General features: G+C 44.0%; 2 protein-coding genes across 2 annotated transcripts in view; one reads left to right on the top strand and one right to left on the bottom strand.

Moving 5' to 3' along the window:
* Nucleotides 1-1656: 1656 nt before the first annotated feature.
* SARC_07466 (hypothetical protein) lies at nucleotides 1657-2792 on the top strand (the record flags this gene model as incomplete). The annotated part of the gene is made up of 1 exon (XM_014298591.1): nucleotides 1657-2792. A coding segment is annotated over one exon (1136 nt), but the record flags the coding sequence as incomplete, so codon positions are not given.
* A 1268-nt stretch (nucleotides 2793-4060) lies between these two features.
* SARC_07467 (hypothetical protein) overlaps nucleotides 4061-12301 on the bottom strand; it is a 9421-nt gene continuing 1180 nt past the window's right edge. The window contains exons 2-11 of the mRNA XM_014298592.1: nucleotides 11896-12020; nucleotides 11149-11304; nucleotides 9897-10308; nucleotides 9446-9514; nucleotides 8615-8676; nucleotides 7801-7918; nucleotides 6733-6908; nucleotides 5558-5776; nucleotides 5258-5350; nucleotides 4061-4417 (exon numbers count right to left, since the gene is read on the bottom strand). Coding sequence (XP_014154067.1) covers nucleotides 4205-4417; nucleotides 5258-5350; nucleotides 5558-5776; nucleotides 6733-6908; nucleotides 7801-7918; nucleotides 8615-8676; nucleotides 9446-9514; nucleotides 9897-10308; nucleotides 11149-11304; nucleotides 11896-12020 — 1643 coding nt within the window. The 3' untranslated portion in view covers nucleotides 4061-4204. The remainder of the gene's footprint in view (nucleotides 4418-5257; nucleotides 5351-5557; nucleotides 5777-6732; nucleotides 6909-7800; nucleotides 7919-8614; nucleotides 8677-9445; nucleotides 9515-9896; nucleotides 10309-11148; nucleotides 11305-11895; nucleotides 12021-12301) is intronic.

A 12301-nucleotide genomic window follows, 5' to 3' on the forward strand; every position in this document is an offset into this window, starting at 1 on the left:
GTATATATATATTTTTATATAAGTATTTATGTATGTATGAATGTATGTATGCATGCATGTATGTATGTCTATATGTATGTATTTGACACGTATCCCTCCCTGGATATGGAGTTTTGGGGGGTTTTTTAACGACTGCCCTGGTTTGTACCCTTTCCGGTTTGCGTGATCCGAGTTCTTTGTTATGTTCAATGCGTGTTTAATGCACATGTGTATTTTCTAAGTATACGGGAACTATATGTCATTCTTGTTTAAACCATCATAGAACAACCTTTTTGTTCTGCAATGTACGTTGTCATACGCATGTATATATATTAAGATTGATAGCTGGTCGGTGAGTTATTCTACTTGGGGTACGTCGATGCACATTTTTATTGGCTACCGGATAGTATCTTCAATTCACAGTTCATATTAGCCTTGCTGTGCAAAGCGCTGTGCAAAGCGCTGCGCAATTTTGAGACATTGATAGACATTTGTGTATCTCTCAAGGTACCTGATGGTCAAATTAACCATTTAATGCGCTCCATAGCAGTGCAGTGCATGTGTCCAGTTATGCGAGTTGGAACTTCACAGTATCGTACACTCTTCAAAAGACTTTTGATTGTCTTATCTCTATAGCGGGCTGATTGGAGGGCAAGCCATAGAGATGAGTGTGTGCTAGCCAAACGAAAGAAGAAGAAGAGAAAGGTTGTAGCGTTATATGTGTTATTGTTGTGTCTCTTTTTCCGGTATCACGTCAGCATGTTGACTTGGATCATGACAGAATTATTTTGTTACGATCGGTGTTGTGTCTGCATGTCTATGCGGAGAGTGTCACTGTGAAACTGATCAGTCAGCGTATAGAGGCAGTTATACAAAAGGTACAGTGGGATTTTATATGCTACGAGTGTATTTGCACATCGCTGAAATTTTACTGTATTATCTATTGATTGTAATAGGGTGTTGATATATATACTTATGTAAATATCAAGGATTGTGTGGTGTTTGTGCTTTTAATTAATGTATAGGTGTGTGTGATATACGCAATGGTATCTGTGGGGTCTCATTCATGTGTGAAATACAGAAGCAAATTCAAATTCAATAGATATTCGATTATCATCGAGTGCTCCAATTCAAGGAACCGCGTATTTATTGACGTCAATCGACCGATGAATCCCAGGCACTTCCTATGCCTCAATGTTGGCTCATATTGCATTCGATTATTTGTGGGTATTTTTCTAATCCTTCATAGTCGGGCGGCAGACGATATTGTAATGAGCTATTGGGGTTTGCACCAAGTATTGCGCAAATGCTCGATAGTGCACCTTTGTTGTGGTTGTATACTTCTATGCAGGGTATTCGTTGTTGTCATGCTTACCAATATTCTTCTTTTATATCATTGCCTTTTACCAACTGACTATACGTCATAAGCATATCGTCTGTACCATCATACTCGTGTCATCTATATTAACAGATCATGATACACGTACTTTTTTACCAATTCACTTTTTATGTACCACTGCCCTTTACCAACTGACTATACTTCACAAGCATATAGTCTATACTATCATACTCGTGTCACCTATATTAAAAGATCATGATACACATACTTATGCCATCAAAATCAACTCTCATCTACTCAGAGGGATACCACCGCCACTGCCAGCGGCAGCAGCACGGAAATGACAAGCCAAACAGACACTGTCAACGCCACAAATACAGACCCCAACGCAGTTACTGTAGATACCAACGAACTATGTACAGAGACAGAGAGTGAGCCTCAAATCAAGAGACAAAGAGTGGATGACGATACGGTAGTACTAGCAGAACGCTCGTCTATAACTACCGAAAGCATTGATACGGGCGACACACCTATGCAATCAGCAGTCGCAGAGACATTGACTCAACCGAGAGAGCCGGTAATAGACTCACGGCCAGAACAGACAGGCACGCCAGTAGATCACGGAGACATCACCAGCCAACACAACTCATCACACACACACACAGGCCAAGGAGACGACGGGATAGACTCTCACGCTATACACCCTACGTACGACAATACGACTTCCCCAGCAACAACGAGCGCACAGGAGAGTGGCTTTCCAACTTCTATAGCACAAGAACATGTAGTAGATCAGGATGAATACGTATCCACCCACGAGGCTCCGCATACGCACAGCATTATTAGGACAATGTCACACTCCTCGTACACGGCACCGTCGGATCACACGGATGCCATTGACAGCTCTGTCACTATCGCGGATGCCGTTGACAGTTCGGTGACTACGAGCCCTTCAATTCATCCGCGCAAAGAACGCACAAACGGACGTAATGAGTTGGTTGGCTCGCATAAAGATGAACGTAGCCACATACATCACACAGAAAGGGATGAGGCAGACTCAGATGTGCACGACGTTACCATGGCAGCTACCGAGACAGCAGCGTCAGGGGGAAATCATCAGGCCACGGGTACGCTGAGCACACACGATAACACGGCAAACATCGACTTGAATGCTAGCGATGAGGACGAGGTGCAGGTGGTGTTTCCATGTGCGTTCGACGGATGCAGGAGAGTGTTTGATCGCGTTGAGGATTGGCGTTCACACTCAGGTACGCACATGAGTGGGAAGGCCTTCCCCTGCAGGTGGGTGGGGTGTGGCGAGGGATTCAGTGATGCCGAGGCGCTTGCCAATCACATGTTCCAGCACACAGCACTGCGGTGTCCACGAAAGGGCTGTGAGAAGATGTACGCATCAATACACAAACTCAGTGCACACGTCAAGCTGCGCCACAAGAGTAAGAGGAAAAGGCGCTGACATGTACGCATGTGTCCGAAATAGTCTCTGCGCATACATACAACACCACAGTTACAGAGAGTTTCCGGTTCAAGCCCTTTTCCGAGCAGGGCCTTAAACGCACATTGCCACGCCAGTTCCATTCTGTCCATCAGATCCAGCCTATACAGCTTTGTCACATCAATCGAAAAAGAAGCGCACACTGAGAAACTCTGAGCATGTGTATATACTTTAGTATCTATATAGGGCTGGCGCTGGTTCAGTTTCGTCAACACGTGGTGCTGGTATGTCCTCCGCACTCGCAAGTTTCCCATCAATGGCCACATGCTTTTTGTTGCTATATGCGTGTTCTTAAACCTTCTGTGGACGACTATATATATATATATATATATATCGCCAGTTCCATTATGTCCATCAGATCCAGCCTATACAGCTTTGTCACATCAATCGAGAAAGAAGCGCACACTGAGAAACTCTAAGCATGTGTACATAATATAGTATCTTTATAGGGGCTGGCAGGAGACGGGTGTGTGTGTGTGTTTCTGAACATTTGATCACAGCTCACTAAACCGGCAGGGTCGTATTTCATTTGCAATGCCGAGGGGTGTAGACTGGCTTCGACCATATTGGAAGCACCACTTCCAATTTTCTCAATTACTTCTGCGTATGTCCTTTTCAACGCGATATGAAATCACATGGCAAAATAAAAGCCAAAAACTTGGCTGGGACCTCTACTACTTTACTTTATTAAGCAGCGTAGCTAATGTTGCCGTGGAATGATATTATCTGATGTGAGTGAGATTTACGTTTAGCATAGGTAGTTTTGGCTTGCAAGCGGGACGGCGTTTAATTAAGAGAGCGTGCGTTTGTTTGATTCACATTTGGTTGGCTGACTTGAGTTTCCCCTCGTACGTTTATTCTGAATAAACGTGATAAATGATTGTGCTATTTCCTACCATAGTTTGTTCCCATCGTGTTATATTTGAATATTAGTTCAAGACGGGGATTGTCTCAAGATGTGAATTTAACACATCCATCTTTACCGGAGGGTTGCTGTTGGAGTCTGATATACATGAGTTCAACTCGACAATTAAAAAGCTTATGAATATATTGTAATGAATAATATGCACCGCTGCTAGATACTCTGCAAATGCATTCCTACACTTCAGTCAAAATCCTTTTTCTGGCCTATCTTGGCCACTGTTCCTGTAGTCTGCGACCACATCCTTCGTGAGCCAAATCACTCACTAGCGTCCGAAACGCCGGTACAATTTAGCCGGGCGAATCTCGCCGCGTACAGATGCCTGAGAAATACAAACCTCATGGATATTTATATAATATTGGATTATATATACGATAACTAGAAATTTTGCACATGTATTCTGCATTGTACATGCGCCAGCTATGGGCGCTAAATATATCCCAGAGGTGCACTAAACCTCTGCGACGAGTCTTTCGCTGGCCTTATTTGGTTCACTGCTACTGTGGGCGATGACCGGCTCTTGTGCCACATCACTCGGCGGCCTGTCAACAGTTCGGTAGACAATGGCTGATTGAGTCTCGCCCCTTACGGCAGCCCCGTCCACCACTACAGCCTCCACTAACTCATCCGGAGCCTCAAACATAGCATCGAGCAAAACACGCTCCTGCAATGGATGAAAACAAGAAAATCAATGTTTATGTTATTGTACTCGTTGTCCTGGTATGTCTTATTAATAGCAATATGTGCCGTATTTGTAGGTGATGTGCGCCGTATTTGTAGGTAATATGTGCCCCCTATTCAAAAGTAATATGTATGAAGGTGCTATTAATCTGTGTGTAGTATGAGTGGGGATTGCTACATATCGCATACGGGAGTGTTACGCTGCACATGCCGTATCGTTTGTGAAACCATCTTGTTAACAGAGCGCGCTTATGATGTTCTTGATTTGGATAGCGGCTGGCTACGGTTAATCGGGTGGCAAGAACAGTGCACGATGTGATATGAATATCAGCATAGGATTTATAAGGCCAGTATTCAAAGAAAGTGTTATCAATCAAACAGACGGACAATCTCGTGTGCAGAGGAGAGCGAATATTCTAACACAGCACAGAACCTATGACTGCAATGTAGTAGCTACAATCGCATGATTGTTCATGGACGTACCGAAAACTCTCTATTGGGAATGACACAGGTCATGCTTTGTGTACTTGTTGCTCACCGTAGACATGATAAATTATTCCAACATGAACAGGATTCTAACAATGCATGCATTTGCATATTCAATTCATACACTTGCAAGTGGGCCGTAGGTCGGATGCAATGCATACGGGAGAGTTCTACACAGCTACGATTCTCCGACAAAGTTACATTCTGAAACGAAAGGCTGGAAAGCACTTCGTACGTGCGATGCAGATTTTACGGAAGATCTCTGTGCAGCTACTCTCCCTTCGCAGGGCAACACTCATAAACCAAACTTTATGAAGCAACAGACGCGGAGACTCACCAGAATACCACGCAAGCCCCTGGCATTGACTTTCTTCTTTAGACACTCAGCCGCAATCTCATCCATGGCACTAGCCGTGACATAGAGGTCAGTCTGAAACGGTGTGGAGCATAAAGTCAATCACAGGACGGTTTGGAAAGATACCACAGGGACTCAGGTAAAGATCGATGTGACAAAGTGGTAAGGATGGATTTAATTGTCCTGCGAGTGCATTTGCGAACAGAGTTTGTAGTGGCAGACAACAAATCGTCGCCGATCCTAGGCATTCACGAGCACAAACAACATACAACTTCTAAATACCTTATCCATCCGCAGAAGAGCGTGGTATTGCTCGAGGATAGCATTTTTTGGTTCACACATGACCCGTTTCAGATCGGCCTTGCTGAGAATATCGAGACCCACATTGACCTGAAAGCGGCCCACGAACTCCGGAATGAGTCCACACTGAATTAGGTCGGTTTGTTGCACGTGTTTGACCAGACTGGTGGTGTCCACCGTTGTTGCACCGAATCCAATCGTCTGCTCACACCCAACCCCGTGAGTGCAAGGAAATACAATAAAATGGAAGGGGTGAGATTGGGGGTGGGAGCTTTAATCTGCATGTGCGTCAATCGCACACTGTCAATTGGAAGGTGTGCGAGCTCTCATGCGCAGGGCCTTGGTGGTTTGGAATTTGAATTTACACTTTGCGGGTGGAGCATACTTCATGGCTCGTCAATTTTGAGTGCCTGGAACATAGAGTACACATGATCCTTTCTAAACTCGAGAGAGACTACAGTAACTCTCAAGTTGCAATGTACTATCAACACATAGTTCTGGGGGTATTTATAATCGCACACAATTTCACACGGCTCACAACTATGATGATACAATCTTGAATATGCCGATCTATACAAACTAGCTATGAGCACAATGTCAAACACGACACAAAAAGTTCTATATAATCCGTTAGCTTCAAAGATACAAGCGTCTCTGTGCTTTGTATTCGTATGCATTCGGTATCCCATATACATACGAGAATCCAACCTATGCAATTGTAATGCAATATACAATCATTCGAACTACTAACCTCTCTCAAGCATACGTACACAACACATCTGCACCTCTCCCGAATTGAAATATGGTCATCGCCGACGAAGCACACACACAGACTCTATTTAATTTGGTGGACACTGCGCTCGACTATCCCGTCGAATTCTGTGTACACCCCACTCCCCATACATAGTACGCTGGCTGCGGAAATAGTGTTCGTTTCATGTCAAAGCACGTGGAATATAGTAGACATACACACAACCTCTACAAACTCAAGCCAACCAACGTACCGTAGGTGCCTTGACTGTCTCGTCCAATTCCATGAACGCTCCACTTCCCACAAACAGTATGTTGACCGTGTCAACGGTGTATATACTCTCCTAGACATGCATGCAACACAAAGCAAACACACTCTGCACTATGCCGCAGTACCACCAACTTACCGTAGGTGCCACTCTGCGCTTGACTATTTCGTCCAATTCCGTGAACGCACCACTTCCCACGAACAGTATGTTGGCTGTGTCAACGGTATATGTCACCTCCTTCGCACCACCACCTGCTGGACCCCTGCGCTTCTCGGTAATATCCACTTTGGTGCCCTCAAGTAGCTTGAGCAGACCTGCATAGAGAAAGATAGAGGAAGAGAAGTTGTTAGGTGACTTTCAGGTATATATCGAGCGTCGTGCGTGAGTATGCACAATATAGAGTAGAAATGAACACAATTCACCGCATGCACGACCCGTGTGCTCATCCGCTGAGATCACAGAGGTGTCTTCAAGCAGATGGAAAAGTCTGTGTGGATGAAGGGGATAGATCAGATACCTACGCGAAGCGGGATAACAAAACAACCGAATACTAAGCGAACAAGAGAAAACACCGAATACTAGATACAATTTCGAATATGGTTCTAATTGTGTACAGCTGGGACACTCTGATATGAGGCGATGAAAAAGAATGCGCACTCGAGTACTGCAATTATTCTCTACCAACCACATAGTAAAGTCATGCTTTCGTCACAGCAGCACAAATAATATCCCACACTCCCAGAGTGTATAAGACGATGGAAGTGTGTGTAAGGGAAACTGAGCGTTCACCAATAAACCAAACATCTTGAGTGTATACACCTTACGTTTCCTTCCCCATCCCGTAGCCAATCACAACAACAAAAACGAATGTAGGGAACACAAGCCACCATTTGGCATTTGCATTCGGGACGAATGTACCATTCCACACCTCTCAATACCAATTATTTTCTACATCCCCCCAAAAAAAACCCCCAAAAACGCAGAAACGGGACCTTCAGTGCTCAAAAATATCCAGGCAGAGCATAGCTCACGGGATATTTGTATACGACGAGCTTTTACTCGTGTCATCGCAAGCTACATACAGGCTATCATCTCGTGTACATGGAAATTGCATACAGACTAACAGCACAAAGAGCTTCGAAAAGTTATAACACAGGCTAGTAGCACACGTGCTCTTGCGCGTTGCCAAAGCACTAAAGCGCTCACCGTGCTGTACCCCTTCGCCACTGACATCTCGCCTGACATCTGGTTTCCTGCACAGCTTATCAACCTCATCTAGAAACACAATGCCCTGCTCAGCAGCACTCACGTTGTACTCGGCATTCTATACAATAAAAAAACACAGAGACGTCAATAACTGAAGAAATATACTATGAGAAACCCATAGATACACAGAGGAAAGGCAAGGATTTAGAGGGGAATTGTGAAGAAGGCGCATGACACGTACACGAATAGACGGCTGAGGGAACGGAAAGCAAGATAGACTACAAGCATGCGGTAAATGGGGTAGTATATGGGGGGCTGCGAGGGTGTAGTATCAATGCAAGTGTGGAAGAGCGTGTTAATAGGCCATTTCAAATCGTTCAATACGAACTCATCCCGCCTGGAATATAGCAGCAAGGCTTGCGCAAGGGTGGGTTGTTCACATCAGTGGGGTATATTCAGCACTCGCAAGTGTATACGCACATGCACATGCAGATACACAAGCAAAGGGTTGTGCATAATGTAATTAAATGCACATACCTGTATAGATGTTTCGTGTACGTCTATTTACATCGACACGTGCAAGCACAATCACAAGCACAATCACAACGCGTACGCAAATATATGTTTAACATCTGAGTAAGTGCGTGCCAATATATTGCAGAGTTTAGGATTTTAGAGGTTTACACCGCACGTTGCGCATTCTCCAAGATCATACGAAGATACGCGGTAAGAAAGCCGCAGCACTGACGAGTGACCAGAAAGCGGGCGCGCGCAGCCGCAGAGCTACGCCAACACGCTCTACAACTAAACGTACCTTGAGCAGTCCAGCTATGACCGACTGCACATCCTCACCAGCATATCCCGCCTGCGTCAAGGCTGAGAGAACGAAAGTGTGCGCATTAGTGAGGCTAGTCAGCAGATGTGTGCATATGTACCTGTCCGCATATTTTTCTATTTATGGTATGTATTTATCCACGCGCCAACGAATTGCAGTGGTACTATTGTATCCGTTCGTGTGCTTGGTGAATAAACTACAGTCCATCAATATTTCTACAAAAGGGGTGTTAAAACGTACGAAAACGTATACATGTCCGTGATATCTCTAGCTAACAGTTGAAATTGAGGCTGCAGCTATTAGGAAATGCTTAACGAGGGCTTGTGATGATAGAAACGTATATGCTTGCAGCAGAATACGTTGAGATGGACTCCGGTCCGCATTAGTATTCATATACATGCGGAACCAAACTTCGAAGACAAACAGAATATCACTTAAGTACGAGAACAATACATACGTTGAATGTGCATAAGGGTATAAGAGCATTAACATTTTGCATGTACACTAATACGTACATCGCATCATATAGGTGCAAGTGCGTCCCCTAATTCGAGCGAGGGTACCATATGGGCAAACCACATAGACGTACACTAACAACAAAGATTTGCCGAATGCGTCCATCTATGTGAGTGTACGTATTTCATAAGCAATTTCTTCATGTACGCATACTTATCACATACACAATATGTTGAAGTATACGTATCACATACGCAGTCGTTCATGGAAGAAAACGAATCACATACGCATTCGTTCATGCAAGTAAACGTATAACAAACGCATTCGTTCATGCAAGTAGACATGTCTACTTACTCGTGCAGTCGAAAACGACGAATGGCACATCGAGGGCTTCGGCGATAGTTTTCGCTATAAGCGTCTTCCCTGTATAACACCAAGAGTTCTGGAGTTTACTAAACGCCAAATTCTGCCACGGAACGCGAAACAGCAATAAAAGGTATGTATTGATACAAAAAATGACAGAGAAGGAGTTTGTATGCTACATTCGAGTCTGCGCAACAACAATACGAGTACATAACTAGCATTCAAACTATATAGGAGAAGCCCCTTGATAACGGATAATTAGGCGATGAGCCGACACGCAAACAACCAGACATATATATACTCGCAAAGCGGTTACGGCAGGCTGTTTACAAACACGAATAGCAAAACACACCATCCAATTGTTGTTACACATGTAGAACACTAAAGTACAATCATACTTTACCTACACACACGTATAGCGCTATAGTGTCATTATCTGTACCTGTACCCGTAGGCCCATACATCATGACATTGGCCTTCTCCAGGTGCGGCATATTCTTGCGGCGCTCACACTCTATACTCAAGCGTTCCGCCAGACTCTTTTTCGTCAGCCCGTCCCCACTGCCCTCAGACGCGTCTTTAGGTGCACTGCTTTGACCCTCCGCATCGCCATCCTTGTGCTCCTGTGTGCTAGTAGCGTCTTCCCCACGAATGTCTGTGTCTGTGTTGTGTGGAGCATCATCTGTGTGTAGCGGTATACCGTCTGTGTGTGTGTGCGCATGTGCATGTACATCGCCCGTGTGTGTGGACTGTGCTTGTGGTGTACTGTCCACTTGCCGTGCGCTCCACACGGGATGTTCGGTACCATCCTGCTTCCTCAGATGGGCTGGATTCATATACTCTTTGTCCCCCACCTGCGTAACATGGCAACACGGATATTAGAATCGGTTTTTAAATCAGGACTGAAAGGCAAATTCACTGATAGCGATTTCAAAATTTAGCAAAGGGCAATCTCAAATCGGAAATCAAACTGCATTTCACTGAGGAAACACAGCAACGATCCCACAATCGATTGCACTCCCATGCACTAGCGGTCACAGACTGTGGAAGCAAAAACTCGCTCGATCAAATAGCACACCACGGGACATACGACTCTGTCACAAACGGTATGCATAACGACACCAGAATATGGGTCTCAAACTACACGCCTACCCAGAATATAGTGTGTATTTGCACGCATGATGTATCGACTCTCCTTAAATATAGATTGACCTACAATCAGCTGTATGTACGTGTAACAAAGAGTGTACTGGCACGCATGATGTATTGACTCTCCTTGAATATACATTGACCTACAATCAGCTGTATGTACGTGTAACAAAGAGTGTACTGGCACGCATGATGTATTGACTCTCCTTGAATAAAGATTGACCTACAATCAGCTGTATGTACGTGTAACAAAGAGTGTACTGGCACGCATGATGTATTGACTCTCCTTAAATATAGATTGACCTACAATCAGCTGTATGTACGTGTAATAATAAAGTGTGCACTTGCACGCATTATGTATTAACTCTGCTTATATATAGATTGACATACATTCAGCTGTATGTCAGTGTAAATATGCTATCGTTCCATATTGTGAAGGAAGACGTATATTCACTCACCTTGTATATCGATGAATCCACAAACAGCCACATGTACTCATACACATCTCCTACACAGATAAAAGACGAAAATCTACTATCGCTCACCTTATATACTGCAGGCCCAACTTCTAGTTGGTGTTTGCTGCTGTCACTGTACAGCATAGACCTCCTCACACGTTTGTAATGATTGTACACAGCCACAGACATGACCTTCTTTGCCTGGGACTGGCCTATAACGTGTTCGTCCAGCATTGCCATCAGCTGATAATACATCCAAGTACATTGAAAGATTGAGTAGACATAGACATGTTTTATTATACATAAACGTTCAAAATGATTGCACACAGCCAAAAACATGACATGGTCTTGTTCGCCTGTGATTGGCGTATAACGTGAAATATGCGCCTTGCCACCAGCTGCAAATAAGATCGAATCCACCAAATACAAATACCAATGCAAATCAGATCCAATATATATATATACACATACGATACATGCATGCACTATGTATGTACATATGCAGGGGTTGTACACAGTTAAAGACATAACCTTCCCATGTGTTTCGTCGAGCATGGCGCACCAATAAACCTAAGTGATGGAAATTAATGTGACGTGTATGTCGTCGCCGTAAAAGTCTATCGTATACACTATCGCCCTACACTATCGCGTATGTCTCAAATGTATGATAAGTATTTCAGCGCCTCAAAACCTGATCTCAGAATGACACAATACAGCAAGCAATTTCGGGAACGGTAAAATTCGGATACAATCAGGACAAAATTATATCTCTCAACCGGGCACAGTACAATTCACATGACTCCGCAAAACAAATAACCTTCTCAGAATACGCACCTCCCGCGGCCTGGGAAGCAGCACATCCAGGATCGCCAGATCGTCGGCAGTACCGCTAACATCAATATCGCCATATTCACACGTTATTCCGCATTCCGAACAAGTAAATTTGGACCCTTTCTTGTCTACCCAGGGACCATATAGTGTAAAGTATAGTATAGATAGGTCATTTGTTGTGAGTTCCTAGTTTCTACAGTGGTATACGAAAAATATTGGATACGATGGCGATGATACGCTCTGGAGACCTTTTTTGCATATCAATTTCTAGCTGGCAAATACGCCCGTATCCGGACTTTCACATTAATAATATCTAAGTAAGTGTAGTACAATACATATGCATGAAACAATATCACACTGTAATAATTCAGTCATACACACACACACACACAAACACACATAAACACGC

This window comes from Sphaeroforma arctica (assembly GCF_001186125.1).
Source record: "Sphaeroforma arctica JP610 unplaced genomic scaffold supercont1.594, whole genome shotgun sequence".
NCBI lineage: Eukaryota > Ichthyosporea > Ichthyophonida > Sphaeroforma > Sphaeroforma arctica.